This window comes from Oreochromis niloticus, unplaced genomic scaffold (genome assembly GCF_001858045.2).
Source record: "Oreochromis niloticus isolate F11D_XX unplaced genomic scaffold, O_niloticus_UMD_NMBU tig00001137_pilon, whole genome shotgun sequence".
Lineage (NCBI taxonomy): Eukaryota > Metazoa > Chordata > Actinopteri > Cichliformes > Cichlidae > Oreochromis > Oreochromis niloticus.
The window spans coordinates 443-26083 of record NW_020327323.1 but is presented as its reverse complement, the minus strand read 5'-3'; the positions used below and the strand labels follow the sequence as shown (position 1 = coordinate 26083).

The 25641-nt window shown below is 38.6% G+C and overlaps 3 protein-coding genes and 2 long non-coding RNA genes across 6 annotated transcripts; 3 read left to right on the top strand and 2 right to left on the bottom strand.

The window, feature by feature from the left end:
• Positions 1 to 1458: 1458 nt before the first annotated feature.
• Positions 1459 to 2391, top strand: LOC109198179 (probable E3 ubiquitin-protein ligase RNF144A-A). Its single transcript, XM_019353759.2, has 2 exons — positions 1459 to 1589; positions 1672 to 2391. The coding sequence occupies exons 1-2, from the start codon at positions 1503 to 1505 to the stop codon at positions 2125 to 2127; spliced, it is 543 nt and encodes a 180-aa protein (XP_019209304.1). The 5' UTR covers positions 1459 to 1502; the 3' UTR covers positions 2128 to 2391.
• A 1129-nt stretch (positions 2392 to 3520) lies between these two features.
• Positions 3521 to 5520, bottom strand: LOC109198180 (uncharacterized). The gene is made up of 3 exons (XR_002059106.2): positions 5369 to 5520; positions 4377 to 4551; positions 3521 to 3812 (listed from the first exon to the last, which is right to left on the bottom strand). It is a non-coding gene; the product is annotated as an uncharacterized LOC109198180 (long non-coding RNA).
• LOC100701294 (probable E3 ubiquitin-protein ligase RNF144A-A) lies at positions 4571 to 8437 on the top strand. Of its 2 annotated transcripts, none has more exons than XM_013273904.3 (6): positions 4571 to 4799; positions 5041 to 5146; positions 5964 to 6058; positions 6188 to 6288; positions 7178 to 7333; positions 7418 to 8437. In XM_013273904.3, exons 1-6 carry the CDS (start codon positions 4733 to 4735, stop codon positions 7871 to 7873), a joined length of 981 nt encoding a protein of 326 aa, XP_013129358.1. In that variant the 5' UTR covers positions 4571 to 4732; the 3' UTR covers positions 7874 to 8437. The 2 variants fall into 2 exon arrangements, with proteins under 2 accessions (XP_013129358.1, XP_019209305.1); XM_019353760.2 differs by having other exon boundaries at positions 4978 to 5146.
• Positions 8438 to 10490: 2053 nt separating this feature from the next.
• On the top strand, positions 10491 to 13935 carry LOC109198178 (uncharacterized). The gene is made up of 8 exons (XM_025904367.1): positions 10491 to 10781; positions 11081 to 11227; positions 11460 to 11641; positions 11885 to 12021; positions 12143 to 12236; positions 13022 to 13196; positions 13286 to 13410; positions 13609 to 13935. The coding sequence occupies exons 1-8, from the start codon at positions 10697 to 10699 to the stop codon at positions 13933 to 13935; spliced, it is 1272 nt and encodes a 423-aa protein (XP_025760152.1). The 5' UTR covers positions 10491 to 10696.
• A 1097-nt stretch (positions 13936 to 15032) lies between these two features.
• Positions 15033 to 16302, bottom strand: LOC100691646 (uncharacterized). The gene is made up of 2 exons (XR_266474.3): positions 16110 to 16302; positions 15033 to 15697 (listed from the first exon to the last, which is right to left on the bottom strand). It is a non-coding gene; the product is annotated as an uncharacterized LOC100691646 (long non-coding RNA).
• Between the last annotated feature and the right edge of the window lie 9339 nt (positions 16303 to 25641).

Sequence of the window (25641 nt, the reverse complement as noted above, 5' to 3'; positions counted from 1 at the left end):
CGACCTCTGCTGGAGTAGCATTCAAGTAGCTGCTCTGCTCTGAGAAGCAGAAAGAAGAAAGTCCTTTTTGCTGTTGTTATTTACTTTTAAACTAAAAATAAAATGAATAAAGCTACAATACAATAGAACAGCACAAGACAGCCCTTTATTGTCATTGTACATGTACAACAAAATTATAGGTGCTCCACGCCAACCGTGCAGTTATAAAATATAATTAGCAAGACAGCAGGAAAAAATAACAAACAGGAGAATTATGTGCAAACTAGAGGAATGTATACAAAAAAGAAAGGCACACATTGAAGAACAAAGTGTAAAGACTTGGTCTTTGTTTAACACTTTACAAAGTTTAATACTGAGTAAATTGAGGTGGAAAATGACTTGAGAACAAATTAAAATTGAATGGATTTGTAGACCCTTCCTTTGAAATCCAGCAAGAAATAACAGAGTTTTGGTTTTGTCATCTTACACATAACAGCATTCGGTTGTAATATGAGCAGTTTATTATTAAAGTAACACATGTACCTTGAAAAACTAAAATAAATCATAACATGAAACTCACCTCGTTTCTGTGGAGAAGTTGAACAGGGTTTTTCTTTATGTTCTCAGACCAGCTGCACTGGATCATCACCAGCTTGCATCTTCATACTTTTTCCTTCAGTGAAGTCTTTACTTTTGTTGCCATTCATCTGCGTTGGAAAACCAAAGTGTTGGTTCTAGCTTATGAGTCACTGTTGATCTCAAATAATCTCTAAGCAGCTGAATGTTAAGGAAAGACACAAATATTTCTCCTTACCATAGGCTAAAAGCTTGATATAGACACAATGACTTACATGTCAGCACCATCCCCATAAGGCATATAAAGCCCTGCACACCACTGCACTTAAACCTGCACTTATATTATAGTTTAATTAAGATATGTTTATGATGTAATCAGATTAGCTTACCAGTGTAAAAAAATATGCTACATACTTAAAATGCTCTGCTCAGTATTACATAAATCACATTTTCAACAAAAGTTAGAGCGAAGACATAGTTACATGGACAATGTATCTGCAAATATTAACTCAACATTTCTGTGTGCTACAACATGGACATAATGACAAAATGATAAATCTGCTGGGGTGAAACTAAAATCACTACAGTGTTTTTAGTTTCACCCGGCACAAAAATCACTGGTGTTTCAATAAACTACAGAATATTTAGCAATGCAGTTCTGAGATGTACAATGAAATATTTTGTTTATTAAATGTTATGTTTCATAAGCTGATAGGTAAGCGAATGCCACTGTACCTCTTACCCAAAATGTTTATAGTCATTATAATTTTAGTTTAACCTGATTTAAAAAACTGATTTAATTCCAATCCATCATAGTCTTTGATAGTTTTTTTTTCTATGAGTCTAATAAATATTTTCTCTTTTACTATTTCAATATAGGGTGAAAGCAGATTTTGTGTGGCGGATCTGGTTGTAGTGTTGAGTGGACTTTTGCAGAGGTTTGTAAAATGGGTCTTCTGACCCTTCAAGAAACGAAGTATTTCCGAAGAACTTTGAGATTCAACGCTGCCAGACAGACGCTTATTACCGGATTTGTAAGTGTCTAATTAACATATTATATTTATTATAGAAATTTTGTTATGTATTAAATGCTGTCACTCTCTTGTCTCTGTGTAGTGTCCTATATGCAGATCCACTGTGATGAGAGAGAATGTATCAGATTTGAATGTCCCCTGTAAAGTGTGCACAGCAGTAAAAGGAGAGCTGTTTGAATTCTGCTGGCAGTGTTTGAGGGAGTGGAAGGGTCCACGGCCACGGAAAGACCGCTGTGAAAATGATGGCTGCTGTAACGAATCACTAAAAACACTACAGACCTGCCCAGATATCACATTTAATTCAGTGGAGGAAGTCCACGGGTGTCCCTCTGTCCGTGCCTGTCCCACCTGTGGCTTCCTGGTAGAGCACAGCAAGAGGAATTGTAAATTTGTTGTTTGTCCTCGATGTAAGGTGAAGTTCTGTTTTGTGTGCCTGAAGAGCAATACTAAATGTATTGAAACCAGTGACTACTTTGGACCTTGCTTCAGTCGTGTAGCTCCCAGACAGACAGCTATACCTGTATGGCAGAAGAAATAATGAAAAAGACACAAAGCTCAAGTGTGTGAGATGTGAAAGTGCCTTTTCTGTAATAATATACCATGTTGTTTTTTTTAAATAACCTTTTTATAATTCTCTGTTCTCTTGGAAAAGTTGTCAAATATAATCAGTGTTGGTTTTTCTTGATGAGAAATTTGCTACCAAATGTGATCTTTGCAGCTGCATTATGTCTGAATCATAACGACAATGAACCTGAAAAATGTTATTCATTCATAGATTTAAAGTAAAGTTAATCATACATTCTGTGTGTGCTTATCTTTTCCCTCAACATTTAATTATTTTATGTTAACCTGTCATTGTTTGTTGTATTTTTAGCATTAGCTACATGATATTTAGCACTTATACTACTCGGGTCAGCCATTTCTTTCTTATTTTGATTGCTTAGTTTTTTTCCCCTAAAATGTTTAAAGAAATCAATGTTTAGTCTCTTGATACATACTTGAAACCTTGTTATGCTAAATCAAAGTAGAAAAAGTGTGTGTTTTTATTTTCACCTTCAGCCCCAGATGGTACTGTTCACTCTGTACACGAGTACACGTATTAATTAGAGCAGTCACAGGTGCGCCCAGTTAGAGACGAATGATTTTTAAAACCATGCAGCCTGCACAGTAAGTGAACTATTGAGATAGGATTTAGGCAGGTAATCAACAGCTACTGCCTAACACACAACAAAAGGTTTATATAAATGTTACCATAGAATACATTTGTTATTTGTCTGCCTGCAAAATGCCTGTATAATAAACATATTGTTATTTATTATCACAGTAAGTAACACTGCATTTCATAAAAAGAACATCATACCAACAGTTACACGTGGTGGTAGCAGTGCAATGGTCTGGACTGCTTTGGTGCCTTAGGATGACCTGCTGTAACTGATTAATCCATGAATTCTGTTCTCTACGAGAAATCCTAAATGAGAATGTCCAACCATCAGTTCATCCCATAAAGCTCACTTGTGTTATGCATCAGGACAACGAACTGACAGCAAAGCTAAGTAAAGCAAGGCTACTTCACAAGAGCCCAAGATAAAAATAGAGAGCTACAAATGAGCACAATGGGTTAAATTCAATAATCATTGCATTATTTTTAAAGAAGATGAAAGCAGAGCATTATGGAATCAGCTGGAAAGTCAGATAAGTAAATATTAGCCAATGATCTCAGTATCACTTTTTAGAACACTGATATTCATGGGGCTGCTGCGTAACCGTACATTTGTTGTCAGCTTTTGTTATTTCAACTACTAGTAAGTTACACAGGCTATCAATGAAACAAAAAGAAATAAAAAAAGAATATTATTATGCCATATTTGTGCATCATTTACAACTTGTGATAATAAATTAGTGCTGAAGTCTATATGGGTATGATAGAAGTCTTAAAATCTAAAGGAAGACCCAAAAGTGTAGAAGAGAAGATCAAAGATGACACAGTTCAGTCGCAGCTAGCAAAGATGATGCATCGAGTCCTTTGGTGTATCACATTTCAGTCCTGAGGTGAATCTTTTGGATGGAGTCGAGTGCATCGATGATGATATTTGTCAGCCTCCGTGGACCTTCGTCACCATCTGCACCACAGACGAGGGTTTGATCCCATATTCAGACAGAGATGCAGAGTCATCGTCCAGCGGCTTTCCAGAGACAATCAGCCGGAATTCAGCATAAGATATCCTACACACACAACACAGGAGAGAGAGGAACCTCACTGAATATTTAAACATGTCACAAATAATTATATCATGTCGCTGAACACCTGAAGATTGTTATTTTAAGTTGCACTCAGACAGCACTGCTCAACAAAAACTAAACTAAGCGTGAAAAACATTTATTTCACACGCTTTATAACCAAAGTGTGCACTAACAGTTTGTGCAATGAAAACACAGTAACACTGAGATATCCAGTTGAATGTGTGTTTGAAGTTGTGTCGTATTATTGTGCTTCGTGATTTTTGCACGGCACAAAGACCTCACATAACAATAAAACAACTGAAACTGACACGAACATAATGAAAACCAAACTGAACCGAAAGAGTTTTGACAATAAACATTTGATACAGTTTTAAAAAGATATAAGATTCATGAAATAAATGAGGACATTTGAATGAGTCTGTGTCATTTGTGTCACTTGATTTTCATTAGATTGCAACGCAATCACTCGACACACAGCTTCTTTACTTGTCAACTTTTCCTTCTCCATAGTTTCTCTTTCGATCTGTTTTGAGTTGTTGGGCTTACCTTTCTTTGGAAACAGTTGCGCTGCTTTGATCTTCAAGTCTTTCACGGTCTTCTGCTGCTTTTTGGAGTGATTTAATTTGATAATCCCGACCTCACCTGCAGGTGAGCGGACAGACAAGCTGTACTTGCACATTGTGTTTGTCTGGTGTGTGAGTCTGAGGAGCTCCTTCGGTTTCTGTTAAGTCAGGTGAGTTGAGAGCGCATTAGTCACTGAGATGGGCTGTCTCTAAATAGTTGTTCAGCTCATAACAAACGCTTTATCAGACAAACATGCCAAACGACCCTTCAGCGCGGCTTTGTCTGCAGCCTGTCCGCAGCACGGACACAAGAACATTTCACTACACATTGTACTCTGTATGATACTGTATGTGACAAATAATAAAGATTGTTTGTTTGTTTGTTTGTTCAGGACTTCGCTGTTAGGTAAGTTTCATATCTAATTTAGTTTCACTATCATTATTATCGTTAAACGAAATCACTTTCTTTCTTATGATTAATTTTAACGTGATGTTAGGTTTACTTTGTTGGTTTGATAGTTTGTCGTCATTGTTGTTGATCCATAGGCCTGCTGTCTGATCTCCTTTTAATGTTTTACTAATAGCTTGCACATTAAACTGTACATGATAAAGAAATCCGGCCACACGTTTGTGTTGACGTCACTCAGAGTCAGCTGTTACTAGGCTCATCGCAGCGCCACACGTCTTTTGCCTGCATCGTGCATGTCCAGCAGCAAGATCGACGATGGCCGGATTCACGGGTTTCCTGCACAGGTAACACTCAGCGTGGTTCACTCACTCATGCGCGTGTTCCTTTTGGTTACATGTCCAATACTCTGAGTTCACTGGTAAAGACTTTTTGTTATGGTTAGAAAGTGCGCAGCGGAGAGTTCGCTCTTTACTTCGATCATTTAGTGTCTGACGGTCTGACGTCACAGTGATACTAAAACATAAAGCCTGTGATTAAAAACATAGTACTGAAAGTTCAGAACTTACTGTTACCAGGGCTGGAGTGGTAATTTGGCACACCGGGAATTGCGATGGATCAGTTCAAGGGCCTCCGAAGTGTGAGCAGCCCATTCGTTCATTTTCATTACCGACACTGTGTCGTCCAATAAAATCTCTTTACGCAACCGGGACCTCCCCTACCTTCCCTGTGCGCTCGTGCGCTCGAGTTTAGTGTGGAAAAAAGTTCTGAAAAGGTGGAGCTGAGAAACTGAAACCGAAAAATAAAAAGAACTAAAAATAGATGTACAAAATATGTCAAAAGAACAGAGATATTATCTGCAGGGGTGCTGTTAAAAAGGGAGGAATTAAAGAGCTGGAGAGACGTCATTAGGAAGATTCAAGGATATCACTAAAAGCCGAAATGTGGCTTTAAATAATGATATGCTGCATTTCAGTGTAACTGAGAAACAACCCAGCAACAACCAATCTGATTAAAACCTGTTTCAATAACTCAATGCCTTTTTTTTGGTCGTTTTTTTGTCCCATTCCAACCCAGACTGTAACTTATTTGAAGTGTTCTTTTCCCGAAATCGCAGGTTGTTTCTTTGAAGTGACACTGAAGTGTTCTGTTACTGTTTCGCAGACTGATGGCCTCAAATACTATAACAAAACAGGAGAAGTGTTACAACCCTCTCGACCTGACATTTAAATTTGTCGATAGAGAGGATGATTTGGACTGTAAGTATTACTTGGGTGCAGCAGTATTGAGAATAATTACAATAATAACGGTGAAAATCATTTTAACCAACTTACATAAACCAATGTCACAAATCATTTATTCTTGAATTTGTGTGTGATTGTTCTCAGTTTTGTGTGAAGGCTTCAAATCTCTCAGAGCTCAGATGTCCTGTGGTCACGCTGTGACCCCGACCTCTCTCACCAACTGGTGTCGCAGGTTGTTGGAGCAGGTAGGCCACTGAAGGTTGACTTTGTTAAAATAGATAAAATAACGTCACCATAAATAACAGTGTACCTAAATAAATAAAAGCAGAAGGCATCGGGGGTGGTACCAGGTTTCTGATTTTGGGATAAATTAGATATTAAATTAACCATGATAATATTTTTAATTCTACCACAACATACGAGTACACACATGTGTGTAAGTGATGAAAATAATACCTGATCTATTATCACATCTTATTTTAAACATAATACACTGCAAGCGCTCTTTGGTCTCCAGACACATCACTCAACAGTGTGTACACAACATTTTAGGGCCTATAATCACCTCGAGTTGAACCAGCACCTGTGAGGCACTTCAAGAAATCACACATCTAAGAGACTCATAGACTTTTCCTGGGTTTAAACCGTGCTCTTCTAAACAACCTTACAGCCACTTTTTATCCTTTTAAAAAAAATCATTTTATTCTTTTGCATGTCACAAGGTTTTGGAAAAAAAGTATAAAAACTAGATGAGCAGCTAATCAATGCTGTAAAAGCCTGTATCAAAAATCTTAACCTGAAACCTGTAGACTTTAGACTTCAGTACAGCGTTGAATTACACCTGTGTTTGTCCAGCTGTGACCTTTTCAGTGTTTTATCAAACCATTGCATATCTAGCAATGCAGTTATTAGCTACATGAAAAAATTGCTTATTATATAATTTCTTTTATTAGCTAATAAGTTAATGAATTACAGAGCAACTCTTACCCACAATATGGTATTTATTGTTTTAATAATGTTTTAATAATGTAAGTTTAACTGAAACGACAAAAATCCAGTTCATCAAATTGTTTGGTGTTTTGTTTCCAACATGTGAATCTAATAATCCTTTTACGTCTCATTATTCCAATAAAGGGTGAAAGCAGGTTTGTGTGTGGTGGGTTTGGTTGCAGTGCTGAGTGGACTTTGGCAGAGGTTGTTAAAATGGCTCTTCTGACCCCTGAAGAAACTGAGTACTTCAGAAAAACCCTGGAATTCAACCCTGCCAGGCAGATGCTTATCATCAGATTTGTAAGTGTTGCATTAACATATTATATTTACTGTAAATGGAAATTTGTTATTAGTGTTAAACGTCATTCTTCTGTCTCCATGTAGTGTCCTAGCTGCGGATCCGCTGTGACGAGAGAGAATGAATCAGATTTGAATGTCCTCTGTAAAAAGTGCACAGCAGATAAAGGACAGCCATTTGAATTCTGCTGGCAGTGTTTGAGGGAGTGGAAGGGTGCACGGCCTCGGAAAGACCGCTGTGGAAATCGTGGCTGCTGCAACCAGTCACTGAAAACGCTAAAAGAATGCCCAGATATCATCTTTGATTCTGTGAAGGGAGTCCACGGGTGTCCCTCAGTCCGTGCCTGTCCCACCTGTGGGTTACTGGTGGAGCACAGCAAGAGGCATTGTAAATCTCTTGTTTGTCCTCGATGTAAGGTGAAGTTCTGCTTTGTGTGCCTGAAGATCTTCACTGAATGCACCAGAACAAGTGGCATTTCTGCACCTTGCTCCAGTGGAGTGGCCCCCAGACAGACAGCTATACCTGTATGGCAGAAGAAATAATAGTAACAACAAGGCCATCAAACTTCACTTTGTTTTGGTGTGAAAGTGACTTGAAAGTGGAGTTGATGCACTTTAAAATATATGATAATTATATTTTAAAAAATAGCTTTTTGCTCCCAAATTCACCTAGCAACTGCCATAAACCAGTCAACAATTCCCAGTATTGCTCTCTGACTGGAGATTAGCAGGAGGTCACTGAACATTCACTAGGTCTGCATGGTTAAGCAACTTCCAGTAACCACTTGTCAACCAGTCAGGAAATAAACATTTTATATAGAAATCTGCGGTTGGCATTTACCTGTGATAATATATCATATAATATAAGGCTAAAGAAATGTTGTAGTTTGTTAATGAGAAATTTCCTACCAGATGTGAACTTTACAACTGTATTATGCCTGATTTGGGGGGGGCGAGGGGGCGTGGCTGTGGCTCAGCTCGTAGAGCAGATCAGCTACTGATCGGAAGGTTGGTGGTTCGATTCCTGGCTCCCCCAGTCTGCATGCCAAATATCCTTGGGCAAGATACTAACCCCAAATTGCCCTCGGATGCGTTCATTGGAGTGTGAATGTTTATTAGTTGTTTATTACTTGAGTTTAGAAGTGATTAGAAGTGCTTGTATGAGTGGGTGTGAACGGGTGAATGAGGCATGTTGTATAGAGCGCTTTGAATACTCCGGGAGAGTAAAAAAGCGCTATATAAGAATCAGTCCATTTACCATTTGTAAAATCTCAAAAATAAATTTTAAATGTGAAGTTAAACACACATTCTTTCTTTTTGTTAGCTTCAACCAAAAGTTAAGATGTAAAACATGCAGCTCATTTAAATAAATTGTAAAAATGTTGTTTGCAAAAACATTTTAATAAAAGCCAGTGAAGTTTCTTTTCTTTCTGCCATGTCATTGCATAGAGCCAAGTGTCATGTCAAATGTTTACCTTGATAATATATTACTTTTAAAAATGTGGTCCCAGTGTAGTGAACTTTACTTAGAAGCATCACATTAACAACTAGTACAGCAACTTGCCTATATTTTTGTTGAAGACAAAAACTTTATTATTTTGTGCTGCGAAGACGGTAAAACCAGTTTTTGTTCTGAATAAAAAGTAATCTTAGTAATGTTTTTAAAAAAAATTAATTCAAGGTTTCTGTTTGTTTCAGTTTGATTCCAGTATATTTTAAATGATATTTTATGGAGATCAAACAATTTTCAAACATTTTTTATTCGCTTACATACACAGCAAAATCCGAAGTGTTGATGTGAGTTAAAATTACTGGTGTTAAAAATTTCGAGTTGAAAAGTGTTGGTTTGAGAGTTACAGTAACACTAACGGTGCTGAAAAAGCTCTGTAGCCGGAGTTATTTCAAAGAGTCAATACTATAACACTCATTTGGAGTTGATTTCCACATCCGGGTTTTTCGCGCTCATGGCATGAGGAGTCCGCCAGAAGTTTGCTGTCAAGATCGAGGAGGTTGTTCAGGTAAGAACTATACAACAAGACCTATGTTATTTTATCATTATTAAATATTGTAACTAACTAGCCTATAACATTATTTATCAGAAGCATGCAATATTTTCCTAATGTGGAGTGTATTCATCTGCGGTAAGAGATGGGATTCGTTAGCTTAGGTAGCTAAACTATCTTCTATAACAAGTTAATATTGCAGCGAAAATAAATGCGTGCTTAATATAATTCTCAATTCTAGTTAGTTCTAATGTCATAAGAGAAATGCTTTCCAGTGTTCAATGCTTATTAAATGAAACGAGGGAGGAGTTAGCTATCCTCTGGATATGTTAAATGTAATGTTAAAATTTGAATTTGTGGTAGCCTAGCTGGCAGCTAAGACAAATGCGTTTAGCCCACTGCTTTTAAGGGAAGCGAACATTCGCCTCAGAAATATCCTATTTAAAAGTGAACTAAACAATCACATGGAGACGTTCAAGTCAAGTTTTGGAAAGCGTCAAGATAGGCTAATTACACGTGCTACCAGCGAGTTTAGCAGTAGCCTAGCCTACAAATCTTTGAAGTGGCAGGGGGTTATGGAATTCTGTTAGATGTTAGTGACCAAGCAAGGCGCGCTGCGTTTGTGCATGGATTGCTTGCTAACGGTTAGGATATATCATACATGTTGTAGTAGGCCTAATCTAAGGGAACATTTTCCCCTTTTCTACAGTTTTAGTGAAATAGGCTACCATCCAGTGTTTAAGACAAAGCGGTATAACGACTGAGGGTCGTTGACGTCGCCTCCACTGATAATCCTAGCATGTCGTGTCACAAAACAACCACCACAAAGTAGCAACTAGCCAGACGGCTGTGCATGTGTCAGAAACTCCCGATATAAATGTAAGACTTGCACTCATTAATTTACAGTATAAGGGATATTTGTTGTCATAAGTGAAAGCGTGATGAAGGCAGGTGTGCGTTCAACAGGAAATTTTATGTGGATTATCATCCTGACATGGTTTAAACAGAGATGCTTTTCCCCAAGTAGGCTACAGCGATTTACTCGCAACATAGCAGAACTAAGTATCTAGCCTGCGTGCAGACGGGAAGATCGCCGTTGTCGTCTTATAAACATGTGGATGGGTGGATAATTCATTGGATGCTATTCTGTGTACCCAAGTTCAGCTATTTTAGTGCGCAGGGGGAAGCCAAATTATGTTCCTGAGGTTGAAGTGGTCTGTCACCCCTTCACAGATCATCACACAATGTATAGCCTAATATTTTCTTAAAGTTGTCCGGATTTGTTGCCACTTAAGCTATGGTTTAAATATATGGTAAAAAATATTCTGTGCCCCCTTCTCTCCACCAGGTGCTGTTGTAAGACATGTTGCTGAAAGTGAAATACCTCAATGTAAAGAAGTACATTAAATTGCACGCAGGATTCACTTATCTAGAATTCATCAGTGAAGGTAAGATAACCTGGCAGAACAAAATTTGTTGCACATGTATCAGTTCATCATGTTTGCATCTCATCTATTTAAAAAACGAATTAAATGTTAACACATTTTATTTTAATGTGTGACATTAAAAACAGTACAGAGCAGTAGGCCTAGGCCTATATTGTTGCTGCAGACCTGTCTAATTTAACCATTTTAAAGACAGGTAAAACAGCTGTTAATAAATATTAGCTAAATAAAAAAGTCAAAATTAGTTTTTAAAAAAGTTTTTCAGGCGTTTTAGGTGACATTATGCTTATCTTTTTGTAAAGCCAAAACCAAGTTTGGACTTCCGGATGCTGCTGACCTTGATATTTTCGATGAAACTGACACAGCTGTCGAAGAAGACATTTTTCTGGAGTTACTGGAGGCCCAACCAGACCTATGCCTGACAATACGTGAAAAGATTTCAGATGAAGGTAAATGTTATCATAACTTAAATTTTCAGAGTATAGCCCACTCAATGTAGAGCCAAGTTCTTTTGCTCTTGATGCAGATGACATTGACCTGTCTTCATGCAATATACATGACAGTGGACAGGGCTGGGTCATATTTGTATAGAATGTTGTCTGAACATGAACATTGAAATTGTGTTATTAATGGCATTGTGGAGTAGCCTAAAGAAAGTTAACCAAATCATCTCTCCCAAAGATTTTTGTCCTTTAGCTCATTCCACACCATCCTCCTCGGATACATTATCTTCCCTCACGGACACTATATCACTTTCATCAAGTGACAGTGACCTCAGGGAAAAGGGCATTCCTGCAGGCCGCAGTAGATCCAGCAAAGACAGTTCTGCACCAAATGTTTCTGTGTCAGAGGCTGCAAAAGAGGTAATTGAGAACAGAAAATGTCTTTTGTATTTTTGAGTTGACACCATTTATACTGTAGATTGTTATACAAATTGAAATTCAAAACATGGTGGTTCCCAACTTGCCCTGTATGAAAAAATGTTAGTAGAAGTTAGTGCTTCTTGCTAGATATGTCTTTCACAGGTTTGTTGACATTCCTCTAAACTTTCACCTTTACTGACAAACAAGTTTTTATTGTTATTATTTTCCCTTTTATATGAGCAGATGGTTAAAAATGCCTTGACTAGGAAACCTGGTGGAGAGGAAATTCTTGAAGAATACAATGCCGAAAATTCACTGAGCCACCGCACCCGGCGGCAGCTTGTTAACATATTGGCAAGTGATATGACTGAGAGACATGGGTAAGAGTAATAGTACCTAATAAAAAAGTAAAGATGGGCCATATGGAATATTCTTGTAATGTATACTGCAGTAAAGACACATACTTCTGATTTAACATTGTCAATTGTATTTCCTCTATAGCAGAATTCCCTCCCGTAAGCAAAAGGAGAAATATGCCCTTGGAATAATTACACTCTTTCCCTCATTGAAGGATCCATTTTCTCCAAACGGCTATGTAAGTCATGCAGTGATTGTAAAACAGCACATTATTTAGTTTTCATCATGGAATAATTACATCAGCTAAATGATTTAAAAGAAAAATCTTAATTCCTCTTTCGTAATAACTATTGTCATAAAACTGTATTGAAATTGTGGATGTTGTTTAACATGTATTGCACCTGTTACATGATAATAGTCCTTGGGTTTCTTTTTGCTGAATCTGCAAAGTCTGTAAGATCGCATTTGATGTTTATTTTTCATCTATGTTTAAATGTGACAGGAGCATTTCTACGACGGAGTGAAAGGCACTGGATATGTAGCGTGGCGCCTCAAAACCATGTCCAGGTCTACAACCAAACGGCCAGTGAAGGAAGTCCCAGTGCATCACGAACAAGGGCCTAAGCGCAGGAGGTTAGCAACCACATTGCCTCAGCAACTTGATGGAGATGCCTGCAAGGAGGCCATCTCATTTCTTGTTCACTCTCCTGATGAAGCAAGTGTATTTCAGAAGATGAAAATGACGTTCCAACATCGCCAGGATCTGGTGCATGATCCACAAAGAACTGCAGATGTCTTCAAAACATTTCCACGCTTTTTGGATGTCAAAGGACTAGTAAGTCAAATCACTTGATATTTTCAACTGTTAATCCTTTTTTTTTTGTTTTGCTGATGTGGATGGCAACAGTAAAAGATGTGATCATTGGTCATCCCAGTCAGGCTATATTCCATATTGGTCAAAATCACATTGCAATGTAAACAATGTTGAGCACTGTCTTTATGTCCTGTGTGTATGATGAACAGGTCAATCAAGACTTCCTGCTGCTGTTTGGTGCTGAAACAGCCACCAAGTTGCTTGAGAAGTGGGACATGTCATTCAAGCCAAAGGTTATTAAAGAAGCCAAACAGCTGACTCAGTCAACTGACCTGTGTCGTTTGATAAAAGCTGCTGAGAAACCAACAGAGAGTGATGCAAATGGTAGGCGTCGCACCATGCTTGTTTGATTTTAATAATATTTATTTTTACCTGTCATTTTGAAATTGTTTTATAAATTCAACCATACACAGACTGGGACAGTGACATGGCCTCTCTGCTGCTACTCCTTCAACTTTTGCCACCCACAGCTGGACGAAAGAGGAGAACCAAAATAAGTCCAACTGATGCAGCACACAAAATGGTGCACTTTCACAAGGTAAATATGTTGTCTCACTTTTTAAAATCCTACAAAACACTTTTTCAGTTTTTGCACTTTTTAGTTTTCCTCTCCATGAAGTATGTGTCTTAGTATTTTGTAATAAGTTAGCAAGGCACATAATGTCAAACTGAATGAATGGTTCATACTCAGCAAGTATAAGCTAGGCCTATATGTCAATATCTCATTTGTTTTTAGTCATGCTGCAGCATTGATGAACACTTGCAAGCAAGAGATGGTAAACAACCATACATCCTCGCTGTTGGTCGAACCCAGAACAGCATTGACACCTTCTACATCGCAGTGGACAAACAGCTCATCCCCTGCCAAGCCACCAGCTCACTCAGTGCTTTTGATGAACTTTTCAAATCCCACTACGTGTTCAACTTATCTTACGACGAGTCACTGGTTCATCTCTACAGTTTTGTGCAGACCACCATATTCAACATTGATGCCACCTCAACAGATGAGTCACCACGTGTTCGTGAGTTGCGTGCCAAAATATTGAATGAGAACCATGTTTAAATGTTTTATCTGTCAAACTCTGCATAGCACCAGTCAGGCTTTGATAAGTCATTTGCGACTAGGTCACAGTTTTTATCCAAGCACCAAATTTAAGTTGGCTTGTTCACAAGATGGTTGCAGCCGTCAGTTCACTACATATTCTGGTTTAAAAAAACATTTAAATAGTGTTCATGATGAAGATTGTTGTCAAAGTGGTGATGCAGAACCCTCAGAGTCATTTCAAGCTGATTTTGACAGATTACAAGATGTTGTTAAAGCAGACTGTATTGAAATATACAAGCCCTTTGATTTGCAAAGTGCTTATGGTGATGATGATGGTCTGTACATTGTGCCATTATTTTTGTTGTGAACGTATGCTGTATGGTGCTTGGAATTTAATATTTATTAAAATGCTTATGTGACCAATTTTATGTTTTCTCCTTTTATCCTGTAAAGGGACTTAACAAGGATTTTCACTGAATGTAACACAGTAGTCATACAGTAATTGCACTTTAATGCATTTTTGTATTCAGACAATTAATACAGACTAGTATTTAAAAGCTCATATATGTCACTTTAAAGTGCCAAAATAACACTGTAAAAGTTACAGAATAACACTCTAAGTGAAAACAGTCAACACAATCCAGTGTGAAAATAAACACTTAAAAGTGTCATGAATAACACCATAGTTGTTGTGTAGTAACACCCTCAGTGAAAAGAGTTAACCCAAGCCAGTGTAAAAGTGAACACTTATCAGTGTCCTAAAACAACACTATAAATGTTAGGTAGTTACACTCTGAGTGAAGACACTTCACACCATACAGAGTGAAATTTTAACACTATGGGTGTTATATTTTTAACACTACAATGGAGTTAAAATAATAACACTTTGCAAAGTGTTACTTTAACTCTAAACCAGTGAGAATTATATAAACACTGGAAAAGTGTTAACTTTAACACTATAGGAGTTGAATTAACACTGGAGATTTTGCTGTGTAGTTGGTGAAAATTGGGCGAAAAGTCCTTAAATGTCTCAAATGCAAATCACTGTACATGACGGGCCTTTATCATGAGTATCAGGCTTTTATGTATGATTTTACATGATATACACGACAGTCTGACTCCTCCGAGAAAGTTTATTCAAGTTAAAACAAAGCAAATTGGAATTTTACTTCTTGCGTAACTTTTTGCAAGTAAGTAATCTAAAAGTGCAATCCAGTCCATGACAAGTACAATGGTATATGTTTTTTTTTTTTTTTTTACATCATCAAAGCACAAATAATAAAAATCAGTACATTATTTACTTTCTTGAGGTTGTTCTGTGTGCCTTTACATTTTCTCATTTCTTGGTGTCCTGTAATGCTAATGATATAGCTAACATGACTGATTTATTATTTATAATCATTGGCTCCGAGCACAGAAGCCGATGAGATGGAGCATTTAATTTCAGCGGTGTTTGTACCCTTCGATTTGTTATTGGTGTCCCACATAATTTATCAACAACAAAAAAAGAGAAAAAAGAAAAAAGGAGCTAAAGAATTGTTTACACCCTGAGAAACTGCAGCTCGAAATAACTGCACAGGTTTAACAGTACAAAAGCATTTTTGTCCTTGGTCTGTATTAAACGGTTGGAGCTCGACGATGGAGCTCAGTCAGCCTCCGTGAACCTTGGTCACCATCTGCACAACAGAGTTGGGCTTGATTTTGCAGTCGGACAGCGACGCAGAGTCGTCGTCCAGTGGCTTTCCTTCAACGACCAGACGGATTTCACCCAAATATTTCTCTACACATGGAACACAGAGAAAACAGAAAGTTACTCCGAAAGCCTTAAAATAAATAAACAGGCTACATGTTCAAGGTTTTAACGCTGGAATTAAAATACTGGACTTATTTAAATGGCTCTGTTAAAGCTGCATCACAGAGAAAAGCAGTTCAGTTCAGTTCGTAACACTTTCATTATCTATGCTTCCGGACAGGGACTTATGGACCAGCCTCGTCCGTTTCACATTTATAATGTTTCAACAACTGACAATTGAACTGATCGTAATTCTATAAACAATTTTAAACATACAAATCATATTTTAAGATATTTGAATATTAAAAAATAGGCAGCATAATTTAAATGTCTTGTGTTGTCGTGTAACAGATTGCTACATTGTTTCTTTTGAAAAAAATCTTATTTTAGGTTCGCCTACCTGTGGAAAACGCTTTGAGCGCTTCCTTCCTCAGCTGGCCCACCGTCGGTTGTTGCACGGGCAGCTGTTTGGAGTACAAGCTGACTGTTTTCATCCCGCCTGAAGACGAGACAACAGCGACGTCATATCGACACATCGTGTGGGGGAAGCTGCGAGCGCCTTTCACTGTCTCTGTCTGAAGGTTATGCGCGGTTACGATTTCTTTTTATACAGCAGCAGACCCGGAAACATGCGTCTGAAATGGGTTGTTTCGCTTTAAGAAAGAAACAATAATGTAAACATGCCATTTATTTATTTGTTTATTTATGGTAATAAAATAATGTGGATGTTACTGACACGGTTCTAAAATACAAATAAACGATTAGATTGTTAGGAAGTAACAAAAATATAAGAATGAAAGTTTCGACTGTTTATAAGTTTTATTATCATTGTTGTTGTATTTGAATTTGAATCATATCGCGTTGACCGGCTTCTTAAAATCACTGCACAGGTTAATTCAATATAATCTCCTGTGAGTCACAGTGCCTTTAATCTAAAACACTGCATACGGTCTCCTTATCACTTACAGCAAACCTAAACCAAGAGCTTAGCGTTAGTTTTTAAATGAGTCTGCGGGTCATGTGTGGATATGAAATATATGAACAAACTGTTCTTTATCTTCTGTGTTAAACCATTTTATTAAAAAAGCCTGTAAATCTACATTTAAAAATATCACCGTCTTTTCAGAATTATAAAGCAGTAATTGCGCGGAAGTCCGGTTGTTCTGCTGATAGCAGTGAAGCAATCAGAAAGGTTGTGGAGTGTCGGTGTGTCAGTGGAGTCTGGCGTTTCTCGTCTTTGATTTAGAAGAAATCACGTGATTATTCATCTTCACCGTGTGGTCAGCAGTTGTTTTGTCAATCGATCAGACATTCGCTTTGAAGCAGCGGGCTTAGTGTCGGTTACAGGATTTTATTTATCCATGCATCACGTCTGCCCACCCTTTAATGTTGAATCTGTTACTGTTTGTTAGCCTATAATAATCTTATTTCCAGGCATTTGAAGATATGGTACTCCACTGCTTCAGTAGATATACTCCAGCCCACACAAGTCTTCTCAGTTCACCGCTGTTCACGTCATTTCAACAACCGCTGCTCGAGTCTCTGTGATACTATCCACATCGTAAGTGGATCAGTCACAGCTCTGCTGCTCAGGTATGGTCCAATAACAGCATTACTGATGTGCATGTTAGATCGGACTGCCTGGTTACTGTTTTAGTATTTTGGATGATGGACGTTTTCTAACGGTAGGAAACTGCGCACCAGAGAGAGCATCCTCTACCCCCATCACTCAGTCACGGCTTTAAAATGCTGAAAGGCGCTTTGTAACAAATGCTCACCACAATACAGGAGAAATTGTTTATACAGAGAGATGGTAGCGTGGTGCAAGAACGTCCTGGTCCGAGTCCACCTTCAGGCTGGCCTGCGACACGCTGTGCTTTGTTTATGTCTGTCCTGCGTTTCACCCCAGTTTTGCTGGGGACACTGAATTGAATAAGTGGAAGGGAACAGATGGCTGAACTATGGAGCTTTTCCTTCTTACATACAAAAGCAATTAACTGAACAGAATTTTAAAATTGGCATTTATCATTGTTTAATCTTTTTTTTTTTTGGCGTGTGTGTGATTACTTTCAGTTTTGTGTGAAGGCTTTAGATCTCTAAAAGCTCAAATGTCCCTGGTCATGCTGTTACCCTGGCATACAGGGTTGGACAGGCCAGGGCACACCTAAAACCTATTTCCAGTCATGCATGTCTTTGGACTCTGGAAGGAAGCCAGATTTTTGAGTAAGCATAGGGAGAACATACAAACTCTAGTGGATTAAAACCCCGGCCCTCTATGTATGAGGCATCGTACCAACATGCTTGCAATGCAGTTCTGAAACATGCAAATAAATATTCTGTTTCATTAGATGATACGTTAAGAAATGATACAGAATTCTGCTGGAAGTGTCTGAGGGAAGCATCCACGACCTCAGAAAGACCTCTTTAAGACCTCTTTGCTGCAGTCAGTCTCTAAAAGTACTGCCTTTGAGTCTGTGAAGGGAGTCCATGTCCCTCCATCCATGCCTTACTCACCTGTTGCTTAGTGTTGGAACACAGCCAGACACATTGCAAACCTCTGTTTGTCCTCAATGTAAGGTGAAGTTTTGTTTTGTGTGCCTGAAGACTGAATGCATGCCAACAAGTCAAATATCTGCACAATGCTCCAGTGTGTGGACCGCCAAACAGACCTCCATACCTGTTAGGCAGAAGAAATGATGGAAAAAGACACCAGCCTGCTGGAGCTTTGTTTTCTTTGCGTGTAACATAATTTCCCATACTGTGTTTCATGTCCTTCTCTGGTTATAACATGAGGTCAGATTTGGCATATGTAATCATTATTGGGTTTTGTTGGTGAGATATTTTGCTGTCACATGTGATTTTTTTTGCCTACTGCTTTTAGTGTAAGTCACAAGGACCATAACAAGTCTGAAACTTTTCATTTATTCATAAATCTGAAATAAGGTTGAACCTGGATATACTTTATGTAAACATTCATTCATTTCATTTTAATTCCATAAGATAGTATATTTTACTTAGTTTCAGTTATTTAAAGCCATAATTAAAGCCTGGTATTCCCGGCATGAATAGGTTGCGGATAGAATTCCCCACAGGTCCGCCTTTATCCTAAATGCTGGTTAAGTGGCACAAAGAAGAACATTTGCTGCATTGCTGTGGTTTCCAGCAGAACCAAAGATATTACAGAAAATACACAATAAGATTTAAATATGGAACCGAAGACGACGTGTAAACCAGAAAATTAAAATAACTTTCAAACATATAGACAATGCTCATCATAATGCCTGCTAGCTCAGTTTCGAGTTGAATCACTTTATCAGGCATGAATTTAAATGCTGTCATTCAGATGAAAACTGGAAACTACCTAATACACATGCACCACTGTGTGTTATGTAACCAGAACAATGTTTGGTTTGGTTTTTTGCTGTTTCACATCCTGGTTGTCGTGCCAAATGATAGGTATGAGTGAATTCATCAGTAATCTTATTATTATTATATCATTTTTTATCCAGTTTGATACACATTCATAACACCACAATGACAAAAGTAACACAATAACCCATTCAAGCTCTCCAAATAAGAGAATAAATCCAGTTGATAAGCCAACCCAGTGACGCTGATCGGTAAATCAGGTACTTTCCTCAACTTTGGCTACATGGTGCAAGGTTCCAAAAGTAGAGCGATAAAACCCATAAATGCACAAAACAAGATATTAAACCTGGACTCTCTGCAGAACTAACACTGATTACGTAAAATAAAATGTACAAAATAATCCTGACTGCTAATCTGCAGTTGCATGAGTTTTCGTAACTGGTGGAGAGAAACCGAAAGTGACAAGGAATTAATAAAAAACAATCTTAGGGGCATTTCCTGGTGTGTGCAGACAACAGCTTCAGTGTTTACTGCTCATTCTAAACCTGAGAAGGATATCAGGTCAATGGTGATAATTCAGGGAAAACTGAAAGGACAGCTGAAACAGAGCGACTGAGAATCTGCTACAGCAGAGAGAAGGGCGTGTTTTCGGAGTGCAGTGAGGAAAGAGAGTCCCAGAATGACACAGCTGAGTGTGGCAACAGCTGAGTAATGAAAAAGGATTCAACATAGATGCCGCAATCAAGGAAACAAAGGCAACAAATGTCAGGGTGCCGCGAGGGGAAGACCCAAGCCATATTGAGAAGTGTCTTGAAGACAACAGAACCAAAACAACAGCAAAGTGGCAAAAATATATATTTGTGCAGGTAATAAATGGCTTTACTATGATATGAGGTCTGCCCAGTTAAAGAAAGATCAGCATGTTTAAGATCCTCCCACAGATTTCATTTATGTTCACATCAGAGGACCGTGAGGCCTCAAAAGCTTCATGCTATGCACTGTAGGTAATAGTGGAAATTTATGTCTGCTTTGGTTTGAACCACCAGCCTTCTGATTAGTAGATGAACTGCTATTCTGCATAAGCCACCAGCAGAAACTGGTGTGGTAATAACATTGCTTAATAGCAACTGCAATCTAAAGGCAGCACCCAACAGTCCAAAAGGAAACTGTGGCTGGGTGTCATGGCACAGACTGATGAGGAAGCGGTCCTGAGCTGTAGCTGGATGCTGTTCCGATCCCAAGCAGACAGAATAACCCCACGGTTTGCATTTTCACCTTTAGCCACCAGCCAGCTCTTCTTCATATTTACTTTTTTTTTTACTCTGTATATCAGGTATGTGAATTAGAGCAGTGATAGGTGGTGCCTATTAGAGACAAACAGATTTTTGATGCCTGCGTGTAGCAGTGTGGAATTTGTAGTATACAAGGACTAATGAGATTTGTTGTCAGAACACAGACTGTAAAAAAAGAAAAAAAAACTTTTATTATTGAATAAGATGGAAAAATATCTCAATATGACTTTCTTGGGAAAAATTATATACATTTACAGTTATTTTTGAAAAACCAACAAATAGCAAGTTACACATCTTAGCAGGGAAATAAACACAAGCACAAAATAAACACAAAATACATTATTACATCCCAATTATTCATCATTTACAGCTCATGATAATTAATTAGTGCTGGACTCTAAGCAGGTACGGGACAAGTCTTGAAAGAGTTAAAGATGACGGATTTTGTCCTTTGGGGTCTCATATTTAAGTCCTGCTGTGAGTCTTGTGGATGCAGTCGAGTGCATCGATGATGATATCTGTCAGCCACCGTGGACCTTCGCCACCATCTGCACCACAGACGAGGGTTTGAGCCCATATTCAGACAGAGATGCAGAGTCATCATCCAGCGGTTTCCCTGAGACAATGAGCCGGACTTCACCCATAAGATAGCCTACAACACAACACAGGAGAGAGAGGAACCTCACTAAATATATAAAGATGTCACAAATAATTATATCATGTTCCCTGAACACCACTGAAGATTGTTATTTTTAAGTTGCACTCAGACAGCACATGACTTTGGCCACTGCTCAACTAAAACTAAACTAAGTGTGAAAAACATTTAATTCAACTGTAATAAAAATATTAACTGGAGACAAAAACAAAACCTCAACAACAGTGTGGACTCACAGTTTGTGCGACTTACTGAAACAGCAACACAGTACACAGGAAATGTGTTTGTAATTGTGGTCATATCTGTTAACACAGCCTGTCTGAGCTGGGTTCAGCTCACATGTTTCCTCAGACTGAGATGTCCACTTGAACATGTGTTTGAAGTTGGTGTGTTGTATTATTGTGCTACACAAATACCTCACATAACAATGACACCAAACTAAATCGTTCTTAACTATATTATTTTTACCAATAAAATTAAACACTTCATGTAGGTTTTTTTTTAAATATATAATTTAAAAGATTCATAAAATAGACAAAGACATTTGAATGTAGGCTTACAATAGAGTCACATGACCACTCAAGAAGTAATTTTTCTTTTTGATCTGTTTTGGGTTTTAGGCTTACCTTTCTTGGGGAACAGCTTCAGCGCTCCCTTCTTCAGGTCACTGACTGTTTTCTGCTGCTTCTTGGAGTGGTTTAATCTAAGAATCCCCATCTCCCCTGCAGGTGAGAGAACAGACAAGCTGAACTTGCACATTTTGTTTGTCTGGATCGTGTGTGAGTGGTACGAGCTCCTTCAGGTTATGTTAAAGTCAGAATAGGCGTGAGCTGAATTTATCCTTTTAGGTGGGTTGTCCCAAATAGCTGTTCACAAAGACTAGCGGTAGCAGCTTATATGACCTGACAATGGCGGCTTTATCAAAAAACCACACCAACAGATGCGTTTGGACTGTTAGGGAAGTTCCATATCTAATTTAGTTTCACTATCGTTTTAAATCGAGTTATAAGAAATCGCATGGTTTATTTTTGCCACACATTATGTTTACACTGTAGGGTGGATAGTTTACATCAGCTGAACAGACAGACCCAGGGCTGGACTGGGACAAAAAATCGGCCCACCAGGTATTATACGAAAAACCATAAAGCCTTTGAATGAAAACAAACGCTGTTGTGACAGTGATGTACACTGTCTTGTTGGTATACATGAATGATTTCTATACATTTTACATCAGATGACCACTTTGGTTGAAAGATTCAGTTAATTATTTATTAAAAGCTAGACATTTTAAATGAGAATAAGGAAGAAAAGTATTTCTTTTTGCCCTCCTTTACCAGTTAATGCCCTACCTGCCCCCCTGGCAAAACTTTGCTAGAGCCGCCCCTGCACAGTTACCAGCTGTCAGCTATGCAGAAAAGGATCCTGATGTTATTTGTCTCTCAGAAACAGTTCATAACTTCCCTTCAACTCATCCATGTCACCTAAAAGGTAAACCTGTTTCACCATCACCTGTTCAGCTCTGATGATTCAGTAAGGACATCTCCTGGTTTCATCTTCATGTTTCCCTCTCACCACATATCCAAACTGATATCATGACCAGCAGCTTTTACAGCTGTGGCTCCAGCAAACATCAGCTGATACTAGAAATTAATATTAATAAATTCTAACAACAGCTGATCAAGCTTAAACGTGCTGCTGTTGTTTAGCGTGAAATCTGCTGGTTTCCTCTTCTGGTGCAAAGTGGGCGATAAACAAACAAGACAGACGGGACTTGCGTCAGAAAAGCCGATCAGCTGATCATTGATCAGTTTCATGATTGAAGTAGCAACAGGAGAGGGAGGAGGAGAGAATGAGAGGAGAAGAGGCAGCTGCACAGCGTAAAGACGCAGAATAACTCCAGCTTTGTGTCTTTTTTTAATTCTAGCTGAAATACGGGACAAATCGCGTCCCTTTTCACCTTAATACCATGTTATTCTGTTTGTCTGTGATAAGATTGCTTTTAGAGCCGTTGCCCAAGCAAGGAGGAGGGTGCATCCGACCTCCTCGGCTGTAATTGGTCCAGCCCAGAGTCATTCATGACCAATTGGCCAGTCCACCACCCTTATTGTTTATACCATTACAGACAACAACAATAACAACAACAACATCGGCCCATAAAACGAAAAATCACCATCGGCCCACTGGGCAAATGCCCAGCATGCCCAAAGGCCAGTCCAGCTGTGGACATGGCCAATATATGTCGTTATTATTGATGATCTATGCCAATGTGGTGTCTGTTCACCTTTTAATGTTCTTGTAATCAGAAGGCTTCATACTCCACTGTTTTAGTGAACATATCCTGAGATAACAATTCAGGCCAGGAATTCAACTCCATCCCAGCCACCTCATAGGCTAACTCTGTGTTATGTGGGGATGTCAATGAAGGAACGACACTGATGTTGGTTGTGCTGACTCACAGAACATCTGATGTGGTGTGCATATTTAAAGACAAGATCCAGAAAGCCATTCTTAAAGGTTTATTATGGCAATGAGTTGAATGGATGGATGTGTGATTTTCTCTAGACATTCAAATAAGAACAAACAATCACAATTAAGGATCAAACCAAATCACAGTGCTATCATGCTGCTGAAAGGATTCAATAGATTACTATATCAGCTTGTGTCACTAATGCATCCAACATCTTAGCATTTCCATTTCTTTAAAGTTATGGCTCTGGTGTAACACAACCAGGGTGAGGGAATATCCATTTACATTGCATGGCAACAAGGTTAAACAGAGTCTTCTTAACTTGAACGTTCTTTGTTCTCAGTCTGCTGGTGAGGAGGTAAAAGCCTACCAGGCCAAAGTGGAATTATAAAGACTCCTGGGTATTTCCAACAGCTGGTGCTGGTGTAAGGAAGTTAGATTCCTGCCTGTGGCCATCTCATCCACCTAACACACTGCATACTGTAATAGCCACACCCTTTTTGCACATGCTCTTATTTCTTTCTTTCTTATTCAGATATTTATCAGTAAGTGACTTATATGCATGTATATATAGCATATATTGTGCTATTTCTTACTTCTTGTATTGTCTGAACGCTCGTGCAGTAGAGAGTGTATGTTGTAACACAAGACACAAAAAGAGAGCTGATTAAGTTGTCTAACTAACTCATCTACACCAGGCATGCTGTAGAGTATGTAGCAGCACTGAGGAGGTGGTTTGACTCCAAACGATTAAAAAAAATCAAACAAGGTATTTCGACTTTTTTCATTTTCAACTATTTCGAGTTCAATCTCGAAATTTCGAATTAGTTCTCAAAATGAACACTAATAATGAACACTAATGAATGAAATTAAATAATGAAAAAAAATCTTTAAAAAAAATCTGGACTTAATATCGTCGTCGTAAAAACCAGCAGGAGAGGCTAAAGTCGAATTTTACCAACTACAGAGGTGCGGCCCTGAAAACACACACACGGAGGGAGAGAGAAAGAGATAGAGAGGAGGGAGGAGTATCGCTGCTCATATTCACGCAGAACAAAACGATTCTTAGTCGACCGCTGGAGATACTCCCGTGAACAGATAGTGCGCAGTGACAGTAAAAACCAAGATGTTCAACCGGACCACACCTTTGTGCTCACCTCACCAAGATTCGGGCGTTGCACCGTTCATCAACGTGCCAGATGTCTATTACATGTATCCAGTGTGTCCCGCAGACAGAGCGCCGATGTACTTGCCCCTGCTGCTGCACAGGTAACAGTCTCCATGGTTCACTCAGGTTATTATGCTCTGACTTTTCGTTACGGTTGTAAACTGCGAAAATTCAGTGTCACAGTCTGTCATCACAGTGATGCTGAAACAGCCGCTGATCAAAAACTTTATGTTAAGAAGAAACGCGAGCTGTGTGCAAGTATCAGAAATCTGCGCAACACTGCAGCTCACACACTCTTTTTTTAAGTGAAACCGGAAGTGTTCATTCTGATCTGTTTGTTGTTGTTTCGCAGTGTGACGCCCCCAAGCGTGCCAACAACACAGGAGAAGTGTTACGACCCTCATGACAAAACACTTAAATTTGTCGATGGAGAAGATGATTTGGACTGTAAGTGACACGTGGGCACTTTTCAATGTGACATCGAACAGATTCAACTTTAATATAGAATAATGACGATAATTAAATACAATAATTTTACCTGTGCTCACATTAACCTAGGTTAAACAAAACGCATTAGCATTTATTCGCGTGTAACATTGATTTTTTTTTTTTTTTTTTTTTTTTGCCTGTATGTGATTGTTGTCAGTCTTGTGTGAAGGCTTCAAATCTCCCAGAGCTCAGATGTCCTGTGGTCACGCTGTGACCCCGACCTCTCTCACCAACTGGTGTCGCAGGTTGTTGGACCAGGTAGGCGACTAAGGGTCAGCTTCATTAAAATTAATAAATAGCAGCCAACATCAGTGGCAGAATTCAGATTTTAAACAGGGCAGAATAATTTTGCCCGTGTCTTGAAATTACAGAAGTTAATGTTTTTAATGCTACATGCACGTGAATAAATCAAGAAAACAATGCCCAATATCTCGTCATTATTTTTTTTCTCTCCCCTGCGGACTGGACTGGGACGATATTATTTCATTTGTT